Genomic DNA, 25,639 nt, shown 5'->3' on the forward strand with positions numbered 1-25,639 from the left:
AGACATGTTATTTATAAACAAGACCCTCAAGGGATTATTTGACCTCAGAAAGGAATTTCAGTCCAGCTTGGGGAAGTTTTTGGTACACTTCACAGGAGATTTTCATTGGTTTTTACAGATATTTAGTAGCAGAAAAGCATAGAGGGTCGTAACAAATTACAAGCAAAGTTGTTCTCTGTTCGTTATTGCCTTGACAGAGGAGTAGGTGTGTTTAGGATTCTCTTTCCTTCCTTCCGATCCCACTAGTGAGGTAAGAGGGAGAGTGTTAAAGAGAATGCAAGTGAAGAGAGTGTTTCAGGGAGGGAGTCATGAGTTCTATCAAAAGCTGCTAAGAGGCCAAATAAAATAAGGACTGAGAATTGAGCATTTGGCAAGGGTGGAGGTCATTGGTGACACTACAGTGTGTCACTGGAGTGGTGGGGACAGACTAACTGAAGTGAGTTCATGTTCAGAAGAGAGGTGACGGAGAGGAGACTGAAGGTTGAGACAGCTCTTTGGAGTAATTTTGCTAGAAAGAGTTGTAGAGAAATGGAATGATAGCTGGAGAGGCATTTAAATTCTCAAAGGAGGGATTTTAAAAGAGAGAGAGAGTATAGCATATTTGTATTCTATCAAGAATAATCCAGTAGATAGTTAAAAATGAATAATTCTAGAGAGGAAGAATTGTAGAAGCAAAGTCTTTAATTGCATGTTAGTTGCTTATATTATACGGTGGAAGTAACCTGCATCTTGCACTAATTAACCCAAATTCTAAAGTCAATTTATTAGATTGACAAATTTTTTAGGAAAAAAGATACATAATGGTAAATGAAAGGAAATGCAAAAACAGAAGATAATGATCTGGGATTGACAATGAAAAGCAAACAAATAAAAGTTGAGTAAAATTTGGGTTCCATTGATAATTGTAAAAAAGATACTAGAATTAATATAAATAGATCAAACATTTCTTGTTCATCACCTAGTGGAATGTACAGAATAATTCAAAACAAAAGATGAACCCGAAATAATTTGTATTTAAAGACATTTTTTACATTTGAATATTAATAGATATTACATTTTAGAAATTCAGAATACTTAAAGGGCCATACCGTAACTAGTCTGTGAAAATCCAACTAAAGAGCTAAAAAAAAAATAGACTTATCTCCTCCCTCCCATACCTGAGCTGGTCCTTTCTCCATGTTCCTGGAGGAACAGGTAATATCACCTGATGCCCAAAAACAAGGCTCGAGCAAGGGTGTGATTGCTCCGTGGCTTTGGAACAGTCAGAACTGAAAAATTTCTTCCCTGACCACTGTCCCATTCTTCTTTATTAGTTTATGTAGATAGTCTGTTATTTCTCCCCCTTTCCCCGTGATTGTCCTCTCCTTAGTCACCCAAAGCCATCGGATGTCCACGTGACTGTAATACATTGCCTCGGGGAAAGAGCTCGGCTCCAGTTTCTTATGCAGCCACATTTTATTTCATGGAAATGCATCCCAGCAGCCCAGTCTGCCAGAATTTTACAAAACATATTTATTGCATTAAGACTTTATTGTAGTCTTGTAGTATTGTAGTGGGGTCATACTTGAAATAACTTATTATGGGTCATAAGTGCATTATTCCTGACTTAAAACATATATGTGTTAGATCTTTAAGCATAAAGTACTTTTTCCCCAAAATATATGATTAGAGCATGTTGATACTGCTGTTAAGAAACCAACCCCATTTGGGCATGTAATTTCGTTGGTCATCTCCTTTAAAAGAGCATTGTTTTCTTATTATATTTAGATGAAGTGAAGACTTCTCCAAAAATATACCTTATTTTCATAGCACTCATTCAGGAGTTTCAAAGGGATGTGGCCATGGGCAAATCTGAAATACTCACACCCCATCTTCTTCCTGCAGGCTGTTGCTTTTCTCAGCAGCCTACAGGAAGAAGCCACAAGTGTATTTTTAGTCCTGTGCCATTTATATTTGTGAAAGGAAATATGGTCATCGCAGTGATTGCTGCAGAGCTGGTTGGAGGTTATGACTGTAACTCCTGACCGTTGAATGTGACTGTAGTTTTGCTCCCATGAAACTCCACATTTCAAATCTCTTTGTTTCATCAATTTTCGTCTGCTGTCAGCTCTCTCACTTGTTGATGTTAATGACATCTTATTTCAGATCATGGTTCATTTTGTCACAGACTTGCTTCTTCTGTCTACCTTACACATGACTGTCCTCTTTTAGTTCACCATTCAGTGGAATCCTGGTGTCATCTGTTCATATGACCAGAATAGTCTGGGGCAGCTGACCCATGCTTATGTGTACGGTTGTCTTTGCTTCTTGAGTGCTTGAACTACCACAGCTTCCTTTGGTAAATTTATTCTTCTACTTATGCTTAAGTATGATAACTTCTAGATATAGATTCATATTTTAATTCTGAATTTGATTTTTATCGACAAACCATCTAATTACTTATGTTCTTTAATTAATTTTTTAATGTTGCTTATTGGGAAGCAGCCCTGGAGTGTTGCTGACTTGCGGCTTCTTATTCTTAAATATAGATTTTGATAGGACTTGAGTGTTTCACTACTGTCATTGTCAAATAAAAACAGGAACTTGTTAAATAGTCAGAAAGGCAGTCAGCAAATATTTATGAAAAATTGAATTTTTGGAAAATAGGAGTTTAGAAGACTTTATTTTATGCAGATTCATTGGTCATTTGTTGTTTGTTTTTACCTAATTTTCAGCATGGAGAAGAAACTGTATTTTTTCACATCTGGGCATGCGCAAGAGGTTGAATAGATTTTACCAAAAAATTGGCTTCTTATGCTCTTTTGTATCTGAAATACCTACAATCTGTCAATTCCTCTGCTTCGTCTGGCATCGACTGGCTTGGTTCTAAGATTTGATGATAGTAACTGCCTCGTAGAGGAGACAGACGTTGTCCATATTGTTCTAAGAGAATTAGCAGAAAAGAGAAAACTCTAGGTAAGCTCCTTGTAAACTGTCAAATGTCAAGGAGTGAGTTTGAATGGCTTTCCCACCTCCCACAGTTAAGTAGTAAATAAAAGTACAAAGGGAAAAAGGAGAGAAAAGGAGAAAGTATGGACACCAGAGGCAGTCCATGTTAAGAGAGAGATGAGACTTCTGAGGTAGATATTACTTAAGGAAGTGAAGATATAAACAAGAGAGAAATCCATTTATTAGATGAAGTAGCTAAAGCAAGAGGTTAACAAAATGGACTGTGTTCATTCTGTTATAACATGGTAACTACCGCACCATCTTAATTTGTTAGGACAAGTTTCTCCTATAATAAAAGGACCTAATTTATATTTAAATAAATATATGCTTAAATGTGATATTTTACGAATATAATATTCTGATGTAATCTCTACATTCATTTGTCACCACACCCGAAAAGTTTTCTCTGCTAATTTTTAATACATTGAACATTACACACTGGATTTTGAAATATGCAGTCTTTCATTTTCTTTGTACTTGCATTTTTAAAAAACATTTTTTCTTTCCTGAAAAATGTAAAATTATATATGTAATAAAAAATATATTTCCTGCTTAAATATAAAGCTTCTAATTACAAATAGTACAGATGGTATTATGCTACAAGAAAATTCTTAATTTACATACTAGATTGCAGGTATTTATAGAATTATTTTGATGATATTTAGATGTATTTACTCAATGCAAGAAACCTTAGGAGATTATCTGTCTGTCTATCTATCTATCTAGCTAGCTAGCTACACATACATATGTATATATATATTTAGCAAATGAGCATTTTACCCAATGTCTCTTAAGACCTATAGGAACAAATGAAAGAAGGAAGAATATAAGATCCAAGAGGGAAATTTGGTCTTAGAATCATTGCCAGCACTGTGTTAAATTGGCTTTTTAATTATTTACAGCTCTCTGGATGTGGTTTCTGTTCCTTATTTTTTCTTATTCCCTTAATAATTGTTCTTCTGTTCCAAACTATGTTACTACTCTCTCAGCTCTTTCCCTCTGCCTATTTTCTATTGTTAATGGATAATTTGATTAACTGGTATTCCACTTTGTGTTCTTTAGAAAAGAACAGGTTGATGTTTCCCTTTCTATCTACTAAATGAAAGAAGAGCTACCAATTTAAAGAGTAATAATCATGTGCTCCATTTTTCTCCAGCCACCTTTATGTGGGGGAAATGCTACTCTGATCATTGGCCAGTTGTATGTGTTTTTCATGACCAAGTGGCTTCACCATCTTTTTCTTTCTATTCATTAGCTCATTGATTCAGCACTGTTTTATGGACTGGTTAAATGGCCAGTAATGTTCCCTTCTCCCAGCTATGGAGATTTTTAAAATAACTTCTCGTGGGCTGGCCCTGTGGCTTGGTGGTTAAGTGCGCGCGCTGTGATGCTGGCGGCCCGGGTTCGGATCCCGGGTGCGCATCGAGGCACCACTTCTCCGTTCATCCTGAGGCCGAGTCCCACATGCAGCAACTAGAAGGATGTGCAGCTACGACACACAACTATCCACTGGGGCTTTGGGGGGAAAAAATAAAATAAATAAAATCTTTAAAAAAAAAAATAAAATAAAATAAAATAACTTCTCTTAAAAGCCAGCTTTAGTTTACAATACACTAAAACAGTATTGTTCACACTGCAGATCACTTTCCTATTGGTAAATCTTGAAATCCATTTAGTAGCTCATAAACAGCAGTTGTAAAGAAATTAAATAGGATGGAGTGAATTAAAAAATATTTGAGAGTATCACTCAAATAAGTATTATATTATGAAACTTTTGTTTAGTAACCTATTTATTTACATACATGCAAATGCGGTAACTGTGAGTGTGTGAGTGTGTACTGAGTCGTGTTGAAATATATGTATTTCTTCCTGTAGTTCCTATCCAAAAATCTGAAAAAGACTACACTGGAGTTCTCTCATCTTCACCTCAGCTCCCTCCCTCATCCCTTCTGCTTTCTGCACCTCATTCTCAAAGTACCCCCCTTGATTCCACCTTTTGTTCTCTGCCCTCTTGCTCCCCATCTTCCCTCCGTTGCCCTACTTCTCCCTCCTCCCAGTTCTCTGTCTCTATCTCCCTCCACTCCTCCTCATTCTACCTTCTTCTGAATCTTGATTCTTTTTTCTCTTCCATATCTCACCAAATCACCGATCCTAGAAATAAGTGATGTGTTATGGAACTAAGAGACCTACATTGAAAATGACAATCTTTGTACTGCCATCTAGTGGAAGAATTTTAAAACAGTGAAAAAGTCCCAGGAACTGTATAGTCTAGTTATTTATTCTGTAATTGCTCCCAGATTTTCACACCTAGCTTGAGGTCGTAAGGTAGTGCATTGAATATGCCCTTTTTAAGTAAAACTTGAACCTAAACTTGAAACTTAACTTACCTACTTTGTTTTTAGAACTCTATTATATGAAATATTAAAAAAAAAAAAAAGACTAGGTTTAACTTGGGCCAGAAAGAAAAAAACATAACTTCTATCCACTTGTCCCACTTCCCATGCTGTACATTTGTATGTTACTTCTCTTTAGTGGGAATAAAATGCTACTTTCTGTGTATCTGTGCTTAGTTTTCTTTTAAACGATGGATTATGTTTGTTGAGTAAATGGAAGCGCGTATATGCCAACTTGTGTACTATTAAGTTTTGCTGAATGTCATAGAGAAGAAATAAAAGATAAATGCAGAGTTATGTCTTGGAACAGCGAGAACTCGGGAAGACAGAAAATAGGAGAATTTGGTGGAACTGGGATAACTGGGAGTAGCCCTTGGAAAGGTTGTCAAAGGAACTGTCTTCTCAGTAGCTGGGGGCTTAGAGAAGTTCAGTAGAAACAGGGTAGAATTAGAAAGATAACCCCATGGCATATGGGTTTCTCAGTTTCCTGGGGGAGAGAAAGACCTAGTGGGACTTGGTTGACCTACAATAATTATGAACAAGCTCCTCTGTTGACAAAACTGTAGTTGTTTATATGTTTATTGTGTTATATATGTCTATATAAACATATGTTTGTGGTATATATTATTACAGATCTTCACTTCTAGGATAAAATAGGTTGGGGTTTCCCAAAATCCATCTGTCTCAATAGCTACTATTTCCCCAACACATTTCATTTTGCCTGATGCTAGTAAATGCTCAGTAAATATTTATTGATTTAAGAGATAAATAAATGAATTAATTAATTAGTGTAGCCTGCTGTAGTTGCCATGTATTGTATGAGATGCTTAGGAATGCGATGGCCCGTGTTGATCTATAGACCTAAACTCTAACCATAAGAGGATCCTTCCTTTGTATGGTAAAGTAGATGAAACAACAACATAAAATGATAACCAACAGGGTTCCTCACATCCTCACAGTCTGGCTCCTAAAATCCCTCCACTGCCATCTGTTGCTGTTCCACCAAATATATCTCATGTCCCCGCCACCATTTCCATGGCTTTTCATGATGACAACTCTACCTTTATCCCTGTGGTTTCCTTTTCCTGGAAGACCTTTTCTTTCTCTGGCAAAAGACCTGGTTCACATGCCTTCTTTTGTAGAAAAATACATACCAAATTGTAAGGCAATTTATTGCATGTATATATGAAATTATATATATATATATATAAAATCTCTTGATTCAGTATCTTTGGCTCAAATATATATAACATGTAATTGTATTATAATGATATCTATATTATTGCCCTACTGCCTTATACAATGTCTGACACACAATAAACAATAAGTGTTTGCAGAATGAAAGGATACCATTCGCAAAGCTGTTACTATTTTATGTCAATGGGCATCAGTAATTCCATGACGTTCTTGAGTATGTTGTTTCTGCTGTTTCCCAAGTTTGTTTTATTTCATAGTACTTAATATTAAAGAATGATATTTGGTGGTACATTATAAATGCTTGATATGATTTAAGTTTTACTAGCTTCTGGAGTTAAATCCCTGTGGGTGAGACTTATTCTTATGGATTTGAAACTGTCTTAATGAAAAGATATTGCTGTATGAAAATTATAGTCAGTTCTTACGTATGGTTTTACCCTCATGTAAAATATTTTACCTGTGAAACTAGGATAAATAATGGCTTTCATTGGGTCCAGGCAATTAATAGAGTTGGCTAGGTTTCTTATATAATAGTAAATGCCAATTTCATTTCTCAGTCAGGGTGAAACAAATTATACCTCCTACCCCACTGCAGTTAACTGCGTCAGGATCATAGTCCCGTAAAATCTCAATAAAATCTGAAAACTGTGGAGTATGGATAATCCCACTATAAATTGTAATAAAATTACTCCTCCAGACTCTATATTCTCTCCATTAAGTTCATAGACACTGTCTCTTTGTACATAAAGTTTTATGAAATAAATCGACCAGTTCCCCTGTCCTTACCAGATAGCAAGCTGTTTTGATTTAAAAGCTGATAATAGTACGATCAGTTTTTGGTGTTTGCAGTGCATTTTAAAAACATAAATTTCATCTAACGAACCTTAAGTAGAAGGAAAATGCTACTTTTATGTGCACTATGTAGTGAATGTCTCTTTGTGAGGAAGAATAAATGACATATTTACCGTGGCGGGGCCATTTGTTGCAGCCATAAAACAAAGATTTGGTTTCCTTCCACAGATCTCTAATCTTAAAGGTATATTAAGCAAACCCAAGCACAAATCTAAAAGAGCTTTATCTGAATTGTTTCAAATCTTCTGTGTTTAGAAGGAATTGTCAATTTCGTGATTGCAGTTTTGTCTCTTCCGTGCTAAATCCAAGGGCTCCCTAATGATCTCTGGCGGGGCCTCTGTCAGAAGTGGATGTTTTAAATCAGCCCTCTGTAAAAACAGAGCTCTTTAAAATAGAGGAAACCTTCTAGAGACCTAGATTGTAAATCCCCAGAGAACATGAATTAGACTCTGAAGCAAGTCATATGTTATAATGAAGGTAGAGTAGGTGACATTTGAGGTGAAAGTTAAAGAAGCATAAGATTTTGCTACTCAGAGTAAGTAGAAGTATTCTAGACCAGGAAAGGAGTGAACAATGAGGGCAGAGAATGGAGGGTATATAAAGAATGAAGAAGAGTGTAATTTTACTGAATTGTAGGCTGTAATGCACTCGCACAGACACATTGCATAGGATATAAAACATATTTTGCATGCATGATATATACTATGAATTACTTATAGGAGAGGATCTGCGATTCTCCCTCTCTCAAAGAGAAAGCCTTTTAACTCTTACTTTATATATACTTCTTACATTCTTTGTGGGTTTGATTTTCCAGCTGTGCATAGAGAGAAATTAGTAAATAAAAATGGCAAAGGAGAAATAGCTGAGAAGAATATTTTTCAGTTTTTACTTTTATAACTCGCGTCCCCTAAAATGTTGTCTTAATAGATTTTTTTATGTATTCCCAATAGCCACAAACATTTTATAGCATTTCATTTTCTGTAGTTTTCCTTAGTAAAAGAAAATAGATCTACTGATTTTGCCTTACCAATCTACGGATGCTTGATACCCCCTGAGCTTCTCATATGTCAACCTCCCTACCCAAATAGGAAACTCCCTTTATCTGTAGGTACACTAAGGGCAGAAGATGGCAGGTAACAAACAAGGTGTCGAAATTATTATTAAAATAACTTGAAAAATCACAGCAAGGTCTTTTGAGATTGGAGTAAATAGGCTTACACAGCACTTCAGTCCTTGGAGGTAACACTTTATTATAGCATAATAATTGCTTTTGAAACAATGACCATTAGTAATGAAAGAAAGGTTAAATTATGGTCAGTCTATTTGAAGTAGGCAACAAAGTATGTAATAAATCTTATAAAGATGTTTATTAAAAATCATTTAAATAATTCACCTGTCTTGATTGCTCTTTGTGCTTGACATACATCATCTTGAAGTCTTACAATAGCCAATGTATAGTTATCATTGCCTGTCTTTTACAGAAAAGAAAACTGCGACTCATATAAATTCCTCTACTCCTTATAAGGTCACAGCTTATTAGTGGTAGAGCCTTGAATGAAATGAAAACTTTTTCATACTCTAAAGTCATTTTGCCATACTTGGCCTTAATGCTTAAAAAGTCATGCCTTAGTTATCTAGAGAATTTGTCAATATTAAACAGCCAAGTTCCATTTTTTCTTAAATTAGGTACATTGTATTTTTAAATAATTTTATTTTTTGTCAAGGTTTAAAATTTGTTATATATGAAATCTACTATATTTATAAAATCAAGTATATGTATGTGTGTATATATATATGAACTGCATGAAGTAATTCTGTGTTGCTAAATATTGGCATTGTGGGACCATATTATGTATTTCTATTTCTCCAGCATCTTGCAGCATTAAAAACAACAGCCCCGAGCTGTAGGTTAACATTTCTAGGTGTAGGGAAATTTTGTCAAAGTGTGGTTCACTGAGTTTCAGAGAGCGACATCTGTGTCATTTTTAGACATATCTGGTCCCTGCCTGGGGGTTCTCTGCTCAACCAAGTCTTGAGCAGGGAATTGGTTCAACAGACGTACACAACACAGACATGCCTGTTCTGTCTTGCCTTGTTCTGGTAGTGGTTGTTTTCTAAAAAACACAAGGGGAAACCACAAAATAAAAATAGAGCCAGCATTTATTATTACCATTATAATTATATTTATTTTTCTTAGATTAATGAGTTCAATAAAATTCTGAGCACTAGCCAATAGCTAATAATCATTATAATGTTACAGTTTTAGAATTATCCTAGCTTATATAGCAGATGTTCAGAAATGCCTTCTTCAAAATCGGGAAATAAATTCCATAAAATGTGTTTGGTTACAGAGAATAGCTTCATAGTAAGATCTGACATTTGCTAGTTTGTGTTTCAGTTTTCTTCAGAGTCTCATATAGTATCTTTTTTATGTTTTTGTAGTTCTTTTACTATTTTATTAAGTTTATCAAAGAGTAAATACATTGTATGCTGTCCAGAGTTGATTGGTATCATGATATGTGATAGCGAGTATTTTTCAACACATTCTTAAAATCATGGTTATACTGGAACATGATCCACTTATCATCTAACAAATGAACTCTAACTGGTGACGCTCTGCTTAGTGACATTGATGTGCCCATTGGTATAATCTATAGTAATCAAGGTAGTAAACCTCCAATTATGTGTTTTATTATCTCATTATCCACCTTGCAACTAGCACAGCTATTAACAGGCCCATTTCTTTCCTTCCTTGGCCAATTGTGATCATTTTTTATGTTAATCAGCATAATAAGTCTCTCTTACTTAAAAGTAAACCCCCTTTCAACTATAACTTAAACTAATTTTCACTATATAATTTTCTGTGATCTGATCAAAGTGGAAGTGTACAGCATTTTCAGTGTACAAATCTAAATAAGCCACTGACTGGTTTATAGCTATTTTTCAGTGTTGTGCTCTGTATTTTTAATTATGACAAACATTGAGAATAGAATCCTTAATAACAGCAAGAGTTAAGCCATCACAGACTCAGACTCTACTTGTTAACCTTACTTATTCCATACCTTATTCCAGAGAAGACAGAAGGAATATCAGCTATATTATTACTATTCAACCAGTGGGTAGTTTATTTTGAGAGGCCTTGCATATTTGTAAGGTACAGAATGCAGTGACCATCTCATATCTGGGCATGTTAGAATATACTCAAAGAAGAGCTTGGTACTGTACCTTATTTATGCATGTACATATAAATATGAATACAGACAATACACACAGAGACATATACATGTATATGTATATATATTTATATTAAAAATATTAGACCACCTAGAAACTGTTGTACTTTATAAGCCAAATGAAATTAGTTGACTTGTTATAAACTTCTTGAATTTTATTCCCTATGTTGTACCATTTAAATGGAGAAAAAAGTCTTCATATTTATTATTTAAATGAATATGATACTTATAGCACCCATTTATTTTCTTTTTTGTTTCTTATTCTCTTATCAAAAGTAAATAAAATTTGAACTGCCAGATTAAAGTATGAAGAATTTTTTTAAAAAAAAATTAATTTCTATTTTTTTAAGCTTTTGCCTTACCCGGGAATTGTCCAGTATATTCCTTTCTATTCACTTATTTATTTTATTAATGCACGTGTGGTTCAGCCACATCTACAATGCACAGATGATGCTCACGAGAAGTTGATAGTCGAGTGAATAAAGGAGACAAAACAACTGTAGTGAGAAGAGTTCTGTAATACAGATAATTGTAGACCCATAGAGGATCGAAAAGGAAGGAGCACTAAGCTGGATGGTGGGGAGGGGGTGGTTCAGGTAACTTCAGGAGAAGGGTGTTTCTCAGAGGCAGGTGTTACTTGCATCATCCATATAGATATGAAGAAGGAAAGGCGATTTTTAAAAATGATACAATTTCCTGGAAATATGAAAGAGCATAGTGCATCCTGGTAGATGGGTAGATTATATAAGTAGGTAGGTTGGTATGGTTCAGATGAGGGTGTTTATGAGAAATGGAAATGAGGCTCCAGGGATATCCAGGTTATCATAGGCCTTGTGTGCTAAGCTAAGGAGTCTGTATTTACTGAATGCTACAGGAAGACACAGAAAACTTGTGAGTAGGTGGGAGTAACATGGTAACATTCAGATCTGTGGATGAAGGATTAAATGTAGTGAAAATAGAGGAAGGGAGAAAAGTTAGTAGGCTATTATAGGAGGCCAGGTGAGAATTCCTAAAGGCCTGTGCACAGGCAGTGTGAATAGAAATCCAACAGACAGAACTTATTGCCCAATTGGATGTCAAGGATGAAGGAAAAAATAAATCTAGCATAATTCCCAGGTTCTTTTTTTGGCAGCTGGAACATGTTGAGAAAGTTCAATGGAAGAATATATGAATTCAAAGATCATACTGAGAATTTTACCCAGAAAACAACACGAAATGGAAAAGTTGACAAAAACATGAGAGAAAAGTTAAGAGACATGAATTGAAGTATTCCAAAATTTATCTAAGAGGGCTTCTATCAATTAACAATAGATAGAATGCAGTATTCAAAGAAATTAACAATAGATAGAAGGCAATAGTCAAACAAATGTGTTGGAATTTTGGAAAATTAAGGGAAGTCATGAATCTTAGAGTATAAACAAATAAGTAAAAATAAATTTACATCAAGACACAAAGCAGTGAAATTGTCAAGCATGAGTCATAAAGAAAATCTCAAAGGCGTATCTACAAAGGAATTAAAGAATGACAAAGACTGTCAGCCAACAACAAATGCCAGAAAGCAATGCAGTAATCTCTTCAAAGGGCTGAGGAATCCTAGAATTCTGTTCTTCCAATAAAGTAAATTCAATTGACAGTAAAAAAAGAACAACAAAAAATTCAGACATAGATTGACCAAGAGTTTACCACCCACATAAATTTGCTGCAGGAACTAAAGAATATACTTTTGAAAGAAGTAAACAAAACTAAAAAGGAGAGGTGAGCTTAGAACTGGTTTTAAAAATATAAATATCTGCATAAAGAGAGAAATTTTAATTAACTCTTGCCAGTAAAACATGAACCAAAATTTGAGACTATGATGAAAAAGACCACGAGGAAGGTGGGAATGTTCATTGGGTAGTGATAGCATGCTAAATCCTTCTTGTGTTTGGGAGGAGAATAGATACACAAAATGACTGTAGGCTTAAGAAAAACTTTTAAATCTGGCAATACTAAGTCTTATAATGATATGGGGAAATAGGCATGTTCATACATCAATGAGAGTGTTAATTGATTCAACCATTTTGGAGAGCGATTTGGCAATATCTAATAAAACTGATGATATGCATACCTTATAACTATATTACCATGTATAGACTGTGAGGAAATTTGCAGCAGCATTTGTAACAGTAGATATTATGAACAACTTAATTTCCCATCGCTATGAGAATGGATAAATACAGTCATGCATCCCTTAACGATGGGAATATGTTCTGAGAAATACTTGATTAGGCGATTTCATCTCTATGTAAACATCGTAAAATGTACTTAACAAACCTAGGTGGTACTAATCTTATGGGACCGCTGTTGTATATGCGATCTGTTGTTGACCAAAACATCATAATGCAGCACATGACTGCAATGGTGGTCCATTTACAAAATGGAATACTATACAGGAGTATAAATAAATCTCTAATGTTAAGTGAGAATAACCAAGTTGTAGAATATATCATTATATACAGTTTTTAAAAGGGCAAAAGTGTATTGGTTGTTGTTCACTGACACATAGTTAAAGCATAAAAACTTGCATAGGAAGGATATACACCAGGATACTACAGAAGAGGGAAACAAAATAGGCAAAAATACCCAGAGCCAACTCCTTCTATAATATTTTACTTTTTTTAATAATCTGAAGGAAATACCACAAATGTTAAGATTTTTAAAATCTTTTGAAAGAATAAACAGGTGGTCATTATATGTTTGGAATTTCTTGAATGAAAATGACTTGACATAAAAAAACCTGTAAGTAATTTAACTCTATTTTATAAGCAAGTTTGTGAGAGAGCAAATAGTGGATCATATGTTAAATGGTTCTTCATATTTTGCCTTTTACATCAAGGATGGTTGGGTGTGAGAGACAGTGGGAAGAAACAATTTTCAGGATTTGGAGTAGTCGAAGGAGAAAAAGGAATAAGAATCCTGAAGAGTTGATTTGGCCCCTGATGTCTTATTTAATAGCATAAATGTGGTGGACACATAGGAAGGTCTCTCTTATTATTAGCATAGAAACATGCATGGATTGTAATGAGCCATCCGGGCCTCTCAGTTTTCAGCGTGGCCTCAGAGACAGCTAAGGCTTAGTGCTGCGGTGACTTGGCAGCTTTGGTTAAGAGAAATCAGGGTAGATGAGTTTCAGAATGCATATTATTAACACTTTATAAATTTCAGAAGTTATCCAAACATATCCAAACATAAATGTTACTGGTTTTTACCACTTCTGTTTGTCTTTATTATTGTATTCAGAGAAAACAATATCAAACTTCTGTGTTTAATCCCTAAACGTACTGACCTCAAACACTACACAACCTACCAGGCGTTGGCCTAGAAAAACCCAAGACCTCACCCTGCGTCATAGCCCTATGTTCTTCAGGAACTGTGTCTTCTCCTCATGGAACCAAGATGGGCTTTCATGAAGGAGTCAGTGTAAGCCCAGTTTAAATTTAGGAAAGCAAAAAAGACTAGAGTTTGCCTTCTGTGCCTGCTCCCAACATGGCGTATATTATAGCCATGTTCTTAAAATAGTTGTTTCACCTGGTCTGTCTCTAGGCAAAATTACAACTTTGATCTTGTTCTTCAGGAGTCATTTCTAAAGACAGCACCACCTGCCTATATGGGCTCCTTCCCTAACCATGTTGGAGGCTTGAGTCCCTGGGCTCAGGAAGGGTTCTGAGCAAATGAGCCCCATGTATTGGTGGTACCTGAAGCTAAAGGAAGTTGTAACTCCACCAGCTTTCTCAGAGATCCCACCAGGGATCTCACCAGCTTTCTCAGAGACTAGATAACTTATCATCTCAAGGCGGAGTTTTTAGCATATTATCAAAATAACATCTCTTTAAAACCAAAAATATGGAGAATACGTGCTTCTTATGGATTAATGGAAACTAATAGAATTATCCTTTCTTATAAAAGCATACCAAACACAGAATTGCTATGGGAAAAACCTTTATTTTTTTATCTTTTTATTATTTTTTATTTTATTTATTTGTTTTTCCCCCAAAGCCCCAGCAGATAGTTGTATGTCATAGCTGCACATCCTTCTAGTTGCTGTATGTGGGACGTGGCCTCAGCATGGCCGGAGAAGCGGTGCGTCGGTGCGCGCCCGGGGTCCCAACCTGGGCCGCCAGCAGCGGAGCGCGTGCACTTAACCGCTAAGCCACGGGCCGGCCCATGGGGAAAACCTTTAATCCAGTTTTACGGAACAATTTTTTCTCTTTGGAGTTTGCATAAAATGAGGATGTAAACACACACACCCTTCAACCTAGATGGAAACTGAGGGAAAAAATGTAGCAGTACTTGCTTTTTGGCCCAAAGATACTTAGAGGTCTTTTTTGAATAGTTATTCACCCCAGGATAGGACCATGCGAAGCAACGCACTGGAAAGAAAAGAGTCAGCACCTACTTTTGCCCTCGTAAAGACGAATTACATTCCGTGATTTTAACACAGTAAACCTTGGCAATTGCAGATATAACATCTAAGATTTCTGCTTTTCACAGTTGTCCCAGAAGTCTGTTACATAGCACGTATATTTTGCTGAGTTACAAGTTAGAGTCACATGACCACACTGGGAGTCAGTTCATGAGTGAGCCTCCACATCTACAAGGACTCATCTCAGTGGTGCTTTGTGCTCTCTGCTTGTGACCCACGCAGTAACTCTTGTGAATTGTTGTGGGGAAAGCCTTGTGTGTGGGTGTGGGTATAAATTACCAATCAAATGACAAAACTTTCATAAAATTAAAAAAATATATGATGTGAGGATGTGCACAAGAAATATATAACTCTAGATGGAAATGTCTTACAGTGTGTAGGCACAAGTGTGTCCATTCCTGAACCCAAGGGGGGAGAGAGTTTTAAGAAGAGGCTGGAAGTGAAAGTGAAGAGGGATAATCAACAGTCTTGAAAGCTGTAGAGAAGTCCAATGGCATGTATAAATAATTCACAAAGATGAGGATTTTTGATGGTTTTAGAACATGTCTTCAAGAATTCCAAGCGTCTGCTGTATGGCTAAGAGGACAAATTAAATCACTGTTACATATGAGACCTTACTTTTAATCGACAGGTTTAAGTATATTATAAAATGAGGCACAGAGAGCAAACTATTTGAAGAGGGCTGGGGTGTAGCAGCAACATTGATTCTAAATGTACCACAGTAGTTCTGCAGGCAAACTCTTCTCTTTTTTTAACCTTGTTACTTTTAAACTAGCAAAGAACCTTTCCTTGGTAAATCATTTACATGCCAACTAACTGCACCTAGCATAGCTGATATAGAAACAGAACTATTATGTCCAGGGCAGATCTTCTGCCCTTTCTTAAATATTATATCTGAAGCACCTAAGATGAGGACTGTGATTCAGTGGTACTTAAAATTATTATAGCAGATCTCAATCTGTTTCTTGAGAGATTCAATTCTACCCGGTCTGTGAACCAGAAAACACAGGTAGAGCAAAAAGACCAAGTGAAATAAGGAAAGTAAATTAAAAGGCTGTGGATTAATGCCTAAAACCATCCTCTCTGTGGATTACAGATGAAAATGAGTTTGGTGATCTCATTATTCACCATTATGTACTCACCACAAAATCACTTTATTATTAAGTATTTTAAATTATCTCTGCCTAAAGTGGATTCAGTTTTGAATAAATCAGTTGGAGCTGGTTGACTTGGGTTTTGAGCAGTTGTAATGAACTGGCAAAATGGAACAATAACGGGTGTAGTGATATCTCGGAGGGCTCCTACAGTTCAGGGCTCTTGGACGACTCTGGAGAGTTATATCAGGTTACCAAGCATAGTGTAAAAGCAAACTTATTAATGGAAAATTTTATGAACTCTTTTTAATGACAAAAGCCTTTTGTGCTCTGCAACATTCTTCCAGTGAACACAAGACAATTGTAAATCTGTATTCTTTTTCTTTTTACAAATAAGAAGAGTAGTTTTAGTCATGATTTTTTAGAAAAATGAAACCCTAGTCGCTGTTGTGATAATCTCAACAAACATTGATTTTTAAGCTATGCTTTAAAAGGTTGAATTCCTTCATTGCCATTTCCAAGCAGTAACTCGTGTTATAGAAATGATAGGTATGTTGAAGTATTTAAAATATTTTCCAGAAAGAGAAGTAAAGCCTGTTAAATGTAATTTAGCTAAAAAGCGAATAAAAATTATGAACATTTTCATTCCATGTCATCCCTTGGCCTATTCAAACCAAAAATATAATTACCTAAGACTTCACAGAGTAATAGAAATTTAATGATTGTGACTTTGCCCCCACAAATGTTAATATTAGAATATAAGCCAGGATGCAATTTTTAAAGTAAAATGTGAAATAGATACTTTATCATTATATTGCAGAATCTTTTGCCATCTAGGAACCACTGTGATCATTTTAAGTAGAGACCTGCATTTATTACCATCATCTTCATCAGTAAATATTACTTTTTACTGTGTTCAAGGGAGTATAATTGAATTGGTCTCTCCGCTCAAGGAGTAGACAGAATAATAAGGGATGTAAAATAAGTATATACTTAAGTATGATTCAAAATGAAAAGTGCAAGAGTGCCATAAAAATATATAAATACAAAATATGGGTATTTTTTAGAAGGAAAATTTGCATTTTGTTAGAAAATGAAAGGAAGGTTCATGAAGAAGGTATCATTCTGTAGGAAGGGTAGATTTTCGTTGACTGAGTTGTGGGTCGAAGGGAATGGCCAGATACAGCTGGATTAAGGGACTTTGGGAATAAGATTCATAGGAGTTTCAAATGAAAAATGAATTGTGGAGTTGTTGGGGAGGGCTATTGAATCTTATTTGTTAGATGGTGGGAAAAATTAAAAGCTTTCAAATAAGGAATGTTTTGAGGGAAGTCCTGTGTTTATTCAGTTACTAGAGAATACTATGTGGGATGAATGTATGCTGCAGTACTTTGAGCAAGTTCATTGAGAAGCAATAGGAAAAGAAAGGAAGGGGCTCCAGAAAAATTGTGGGGTAAAAGCAGTAGTAATTAGCAGCTGATTTAATGAAGGGAACAAATGAAATGAAGGAGAGCTTTGAACTTGGGTGACCAGGAGAATGATGGGTAAAATCGATGCTCAAATGAAGACTAGAGCTTGAGTTTGAAATGACTTTTCGACATTCAGCGGGGTAGGATGCGGGAAATATGAGACTGGAGTTTAGGGGAGAAATTAGAGCTGGACCATGGATTTGGTATTCATCTCCTCTGAGATAGGAATTGAAATTCTAGAAAATGTGTGGCATTACTGAGAAGCTCACCAATAAAGAGAGAGGCAGAGAGAAGAGAGTAGATAGTGGAACCTGAAGGGGAAAACTCTCATTTAGATGTATGCAGAGAGAGGAGGGGAAGAGGAAAGTGAGAGAGAGACCCCCAAGAGAATTAAATAGTATACAACAGAGTCAGCAAATGCTTTCTCTAAAAGGCCAAATGGTATTTTATGGTGAGCCATCTGAGGTTTCTATGGTAACTACTCAACTTTGCCGTTGTAACACTAAAGGAGCCAGAGACAAAATAAATGAGCATGGTTGAATAAAACTTTGTTTACAAACACAAGGCCCACAGGCCTTAGTGTACCCATCCTTGAAACCAAGAGAGGAGAGAGTTTTAAGAAGAGGCCGGAAGTGAAAATGAAGAGAGAGAACCAACAGTCTTGAAAGCTGTAGAGAGATCCGTTGGCATTATAACTGAGACGTGGATCTTGCCGTGGGAATTATAAGAACGTTATGAGGTTATTTTTTAATATAATGGGAGCAGACGCCATTATAGTGTCAATTGTGCAGATAGGAATTGGGGAAAAAATGGATAAACTGCATATTTTGTCTATACGGTACCAACATCCCAGGATTTACATAATTGACTGAATTTTTAAATCTTCATTTGGAGTTATATAGACAATCACAGTTGCTACTGTATAGAGGCAAACAGTCTCATTAGCGTTAATGCAAGTAAAGAAAGTAAGAAACAGCATAATTAAAACATCAGTAAGTAGAGTGGGACCCTGGAGAGCTGGTTCTAATCTTGGAGTTCACCACACTTTGAGTCAAGCTTTATTTACTTGTGAATTTTTCTTTCATCATATATCTTGATATGCTAGAAAAATCAGGCATATATTTGAACAACTGATATTCTGAAACCAATTGAGCTCAGAATATGAGTTGTACGAATATATTATGAAGAGTGTGCTTCATAGCCCTTCAGATAATAAAGACCTGAGTTTTAACTGACTGTTATATGTGCAGCCAGCCTGAGGTGGACAAAAAGAAAAAAAGCTAGTGTGGTTCTTAGAGAATATTAATAGTAATGTCACTGATGATTCTCATGCCTGTATCTCTAGCCAGATCTCCCCCTGTGCTCCAGGTTCATATAGCTGGGGTGATCCTTATCAAATGATGTAATTCAGATCATGTCATTCTTCTGCTCACTGCCCTCCAATGGCATCCCTTCCCATTCGGAGCAAAACTCAGAATCCTTACATTAGCCACCAAGGCCTTCTGTACTCTGCACACCCTCCTCTGTCTATCCTCATCCACTTTGTTCGTTTCTCTGCTCCAGCAATAGTTTGTAGGTCCTCAGGCTCATAAAACACGCTCCCACCTCAGAGCCTTTGCACCAATTGTTTGCCCTGCTTGGAATGCCCCCTTCCCCTCTCAAAAAACACCCATATCTTCAGGCTTGCCTCAACCCCTTCAGGTCCTTACTCAGATGTCATCTTCATGAGGCCTCCTGGCCACCCTCTCTAAAATTGTCCACCTGCCTCTCAGCAGCCCCTCTTCCCCCTTCCCTGCTTTATTTTTCTCCATGGCACTTATTATCTGACAGAGTATGTGTTTTCCTTATTTATTTTTTTGTTATCTGCGCCCCCCCCCCCACTCACTCACACACACACACACACACACACAGTGAAAGCAGGAATTTTTATCTGCCTTGTTCACTGCTCTCTCCCCAGCACCCAGAAGAGTTCTTGGTACCTCAAAGGTACCCAATAAATATCTGTTGACTGAATATATACATGAATGTTTAGATCAAGAGAAGCAGTGGTTTTATATATTATCCAATGTGTGTTCTGCCACTGTAAGGGTATTTTCAGTTAAGGTACATGGACTAGTTTGAATAGTCAAGGAGACAGGGAGGGATATAGAAACGGTGTTATATAAGGGGATGGTTGAAGAAGCACCAGATTTACTGTTAGGGTCAAACAGAATGATGATGGCCTACTGAGTGCCAAGCAAGGTACTAAATGCTCTGCATAGATTATCTTGTTTACTCCTCACAAAAGCAATGGCAGGGTTAAAAACAGGATTGGGGTGGGAAATCAATTGCCCAAGCTCAATGGCTGCAAGCAGTAGGGCCAGAAGCCACACCCGTGTTCTCTGAGGCCAGAGCTCTATGATGCTATGAATTTTCCCACTGAAGTCTCCCCCGAGTACATTTACCCCATGCCCCTCCCCCTGCCCCACCCTATTATCCCCCTGCCCTTCCTTCTAGTAGAAAGCAGCAGCCCTCCTGGAAGCCATGGTTTCTCTAACTGGGACATGATTCAGCGTTGGCAGGGCGAAGAGTAAGGGCATCTCCAGGCAGCCTGTCAGTGGCTGAAAGAGGGGAAAAGAGAGGCTGGCAACACTCGGCCGCTGCCCACCCGGCTGCCTCACACCCCTTCCATCTGTGTGTGCCCCTCTCCCCTCCAGCCTTGATGGACAGAGGTAAGGGGATTGAATAACACCTTCTGTGATTATTCTGGTTAGGAAATGTTAGTCTGAAAGTTTCAATGTACGTTCATAGCTTGTTGTACACATTTAATTCGGTGACTTATGGAAAAGCTTCCTTTAAGAATAGTTGAATGGGCCAGTTTATTTCTAAGGAAGTCAGAAGAGCAGTTAATCTATTGACAGCACCTAGGCTGAGGTCGGGGAGGTGAGAATGGATATTGATGCCCACCGTGTCTGTGTCAGTCCACTGTTACGTGGAGGAGAAAGTAAAGTATAATGTCTTATGTGAGTTGAAGAGAGGCAAACATGAAATATCTTTGGGTAGCCACATACCTGGGAGGATCCACACATATGAGCCTCTTGTCCACTATGAGCTTGGAGAAGTGAGAGAAAATCTTTGTTCACCTGAGCAGTAATCTCAACCGGATGGCCCCTTCCAGTAGAAGCCTGCCTCTGAGGCATGGCCAAGGATCAAAGGAGATGCCTGTAAAGCCAAAATACCTGTAAATACATTTTGCATATTTTGTATTGAGAAGTAAATAATATAGAATATAGTCTGTGGCTTTTATTTTCCTGTTAATATTAAGAGCCCACTTAAATTATGTCACTAAGGCAACATTGACTCTTGGGAGGAGAATAAAGTGTGACAGGCTGACTGTAATTGTAGCAGAAGTTTGTCCAGGAAATTGTTGCCAGGAAATTTCAAAAATGATGCATTGATTTTGTAGTGCTGTGGAACAAATCACCCAAAAATTTAGTCAATTAAAATAGCAGCTATTTTATTTTCTCACAATTCTGGGAATCAAAAAATTTGAAATAGGTTTTTAGCTGGGGAGTTCTTACGCTGGTCTCACCTGGGGTCACTCATATGGCTGTGGTCATCTGGTGGCTGGAATGTGGCCAGTCACTTACATCAATTGGGGTTGGCTGCCAGCTGAGCAGCATGCCTCTTAGGTTTTGCTGGGCTTCTTCATATGGTAGCTAGGTTCCAAAAGCAGCAAGAGAGAGGAAAACCAATGTGCAGGTGCTTTTCAAGCCTCTGCTTTTGTCACATTTTCTAATGTCCCATTGGCCACATCAGGTCATATAGCCAAGTCCAGAATCATTATGAGAAGCAGCCACAAAAAGGCTTGAGTATACAGAGACGTGTTTTATTGGGGGGATCTTTCCAGTAACAATTTACTAGAGGTGGGTCTTTGAAAGTCACAGTAAAATAGATTCAACTTCAGGGGTTGAGATTCTGCAGTTATCTTCCCAGGGATTTTGTGACATAGAATGAAGCTCACACAGTGTTCCGCAATACCTCCAACTCAGAGGAATGACACTTCCACCAGCAATGAGCTGGGGTACCTAAAACTGCCTGATTCGTTTTTCATTTAAGAGGAACAAATTCTTAAATGTAAATTCTTTTCAGATGTTCGTAGATCATCTGCTGCTCTCTTACTTAGGGAAGTAGATAGATTTTTGGTTCTGGTACCCAGGTAACTTTTCCTTTTTCTCTGAATGGGCACCCCAGAGAATCAGTGCTTCCTAAATGAGCTGAGAAACTCAAAGACTATTGGAGGTTAACTAGGGTATATGTCCCTATCCCACATTTAATAAAAATAGAGTGGAATTATGCAAGTATGCAGATAAGCTAATCATCTGACCTAATCAGCAATGCAGATTTTAAAAAGCCTTTCTAATTACTTGCTCAGCTTGGCTGAAGATGTGGGTAAAAAGAGTTTCCCAGCATGATGGTAGCAGATGTATTTCATAATATTTATTGAAAATATTGGAAAGAAATCCTCAATTATAATGTTCATGAAAAGTACATCAAAAGAGATATCATATTTAGCGTATTTTAAACTTTCATTAAGATATATAAACACAACATAATTTAGATGATCAACTCTCATACCAGTTATTTGGAATCTTGCGTACAGCTAGAATTTAACTTTCAGAGCCAGATCCATATCTGTCTGTATCTTCCTTGAATTGTGTTACTTACCTATGAGAGCTCTAGTTCTCTTGGACAAAATGGGACCACTAGAATATTCTCTTTTCTTTAGTTATTTGTTAATTTGGTATCTTGGCAAAGGAGTCTTAGCGCATGATGTTTCAACAACTTTAAATGTTACATTGTTGATATTTACAGGCATATGTAACATCACACAATATGTGATTTGGAAGTCTAGGTAGATCTGATACTCAGTTTCTTGGCTGAATTTGAGTAGTTATGAACGATTGCTAAATGAATCATTCTGTAACAGGATTTCCCAAAAAGAAACTGTCTGTGAATTCCTGGTTGAAATGCCTACATCATCCTGTGCTGACCTGTGCTACTTGAGTGCTGGTTGGTCATCTTACCTTCCATTCTGTGAGCTGCTCAATATCTTTCCAGTACATTTCGCTTAATATAAGTTAGTCTGAGCCAGTTTCGGTTGCCTGCAGCCAAAATAAATCATAAATGATGTGATGCCTTCACTGCCTTTGGAGTGAATGAATGCTTAAGTAGCTCTCTGTTATCAGATGGTTGTGGAACTGGTTACTTTCCTCAACAAAGAGTTTCTCCAGCATCTCTCTTCTAGGGAATCTTTTCTAGATATCAGATGAAAAATAAACAGTCTTTGTCTCACCATGTGTGGTACAAAGAAAACATTCAAAAACTCTTAATGAGTGTCATTGCATAAGTCCTGGCATTTGAGAAAGTGAATGCTGTGTTTGTGGAAGTTGTGAGTGGTGGTGAGTCACATGACAGTGAATTGTTTTATTTGAGGACAGGACCAGAAAACATGGATAATCCGATATATGATTTAATTTCTTTGCTAGTGACTTTGAAACTAGAACATCGTTATGCAATTGAAAGTCATAAGATGTAACACCTTTGTATGTCCAGACTCTTAAATCTCTAGATCCAAGTTTCTCAACCTGGTACTGTTGACATTTTAGACTGGTTAATTCTTTGCTGTGGGGCACTGACTGTCGTGTGTATTGTGGGATGTCCAGCAGCATCCATGGCTTCTGCCCACTAGATGCCAGTAGCATCTCCCTCCCGCCATGTTGTGACAAATCAGAGTGTCTCCAGACATTGCCAAATGTCTCTTAGGGGGCAAATTTTTCCTCGGTTAAGGAGCACTGCTTTAGATTATTTGAATTATTTTTTTCTTTAATTCACCGAACATTTACTAAGACTTCTGTTGTTCAAAGTACATTATGTTATGTTTGTACTTAGAGGCAGAATGTATGTCAAATACACTAGTGCACTAGGTTCAACAGATATAAGTTCGGTCCTAAGTTTAGTAAGAAGTATGTTGAAACTCTCTGGGTATAGTTTTTGTATTCATACTGTAAATATTAGGTAAAATCATAAGAAATTGTCTTTTTGTGAGTGAAAAAAGGTGAAATATCATCATTTCCCTGTGACTCTACCTAATGTATGATGCACAGTAACAAAACAATTGATTTGAGAAAAAAATGAAATTGTAAATGTACCCAAATGTCATTGTAACCATGATTTTAAGTGCATTTTGCTTTCCTTTGCAGGTGGTGGTGGTTTTAGAAATCTTATGTAGGCAAGTTTGAGGAGCCCCGATCTGGTTGGAACTGGCTGGGGTTGAAGTCATATGTTTTAACAATGCAATTGTGTAGCTAGTGCAGAACTTGAATTAATTTAGAAGGCGTGCTTATTTTGTGCTTGAAATGAGGGTTGGAAATCCTAGGCAGTAGTTGCTAAAGCTGTTCATAGAGAGGAGAAGGTGGAAATGAAATCTAATTTTTAAAAATACGTGTTAACATGTTAAACGTTGGTGGCTATCCTCTCATCTGAAAGGATCTGATGGTCTCCGTCAACAGGGGTTAGATCATTGGGCTGTTTCTTGCTTTGGCAAGTTCGCAGTGGGAGAAGAATCATCTGGAAATGCCTTCTGGAAAAATGAAATCAAGATAGAGATGAACAACACTTTCCAGAACATAGAAAGTCATATTTAAAATGCTACTACTTCTGTCATTTTTCTGCACTCATATCTCCACTTAGAGCGGTAATGAACTGCGAGACGACGATTCACTGAAGTATGAAAAATACCTAAAACTTCGTTAGTCTTGTAAACCTTGTTCTTCTTTAAGCTTGTTATGAGAGCTACAAGCAAATAAAATCTCCTCTCCCTCATGCTCTCGACCTTCCAGGGAAAGTGCTAACAAGCAGTGAAATGGCCAGAACTCTGGCAGCAGAAGCAAGAAGGAGAAAGCCAGAGGATTGAACAGTAACTCATGAGCTACCTAATCAGCTTCTGACCACTCAGGAGTTGGTAATATTGTGGATTTTATAGTTACTGTTCTATAATCGTATCCTGAAACTGTGGAGAGCTGATGGAGGTTTTGTAAACCAAATGAACAAAGGAAAAGAGTCAGTGAGTGCTCAGTACACAAAAAACATCACTTTCACTAATTCCTGGGATTTCTAGAGAATTCCGTGTGAGTGATAGGCACAGAAGAGACATTCCGTGCTTGATGTTGGTCCAGGACAAGGTTAACTTTCTGCACACTAATTTTAATTCATTATATATGCCTTTTTTTCCCAGCACAAATGGACCCCCGAGGCCTATCTCCCAGACAAAGTAAAAGTGACAGTGATGATGATGACCTGCCAAATGTGACCTTAGATAGCGTTAATGAAACTGGATCTACGGCCCTTTCCATAGCCAGAGCAGTACAAGAGTAAGTATCACATTCTCAGGATGAAATAAGAATTGCCAAGGTGTTCAGTGGATAATGGAAACAGCAGCATCTCCTGTTCTCCAGACCTGTCATTCTAGCTCTGAACTGGCACACGTGTCAGCGTCTTTCATTCAGCCTTATGTTCTTTGGGAGGAGATTAGGGGAAAGCATGGAGTGTTTTACATAATTGAAAATTTGTGTTTTGATTAGAAATAAGACTTCTTTGCATCTTTTTAAATACCTCTTGCCGCTTCTTATTAACTCTGAAAAAAAATGTTCTTTTTGAATATCACTAATTATCATCATCATTATTGTTATTCATATAGACAAGTCAAGAGAAATAAAATATGGCAAGTATCATTATCTGGTTTTGATAGAAAAGTACAGAATAACTGTTTTGAAATTTTAAATTTGGGATACAATATGTTACCACTTTCAAAAATCAGAATCATATGTAATTTTTAAAAGGATCTTTTCTTTCTCCTTTTAATTGTACCACAGGTTTCTATTTCAGCCCTTGTATATTGAAAATAGCTGCT

The 25,639-nt window shown here is 36.9% G+C and overlaps 1 protein-coding gene across 15 annotated transcripts in view; it reads left to right on the plus strand.

The window, feature by feature from the left end:
• The window catches only part of KLF12 (KLF transcription factor 12), a 424,047-nt gene that overhangs the window by 287,516 nt on the left and 110,892 nt on the right, over positions 1-25,639 (plus strand). For all 15 annotated transcript variants that reach the window (XM_087435990.1, XM_087435991.1, XM_087435986.1 and 12 more), the window contains one exon: positions 24,965-25,100. In XM_087435990.1, the coding sequence (XP_087292116.1) occupies positions 24,965-25,100 (136 nt within the window). The remainder of the gene's footprint in view (positions 1-24,964; positions 25,101-25,639) is intronic.

This window comes from Ceratotherium simum, chromosome 10 (assembly GCF_057802395.1).
Source record: "Ceratotherium simum simum isolate JZ-2026a chromosome 10, ASM5780239v1, whole genome shotgun sequence".
In the NCBI taxonomy this organism is placed as follows: domain Eukaryota; kingdom Metazoa; phylum Chordata; class Mammalia; order Perissodactyla; family Rhinocerotidae; genus Ceratotherium; species Ceratotherium simum.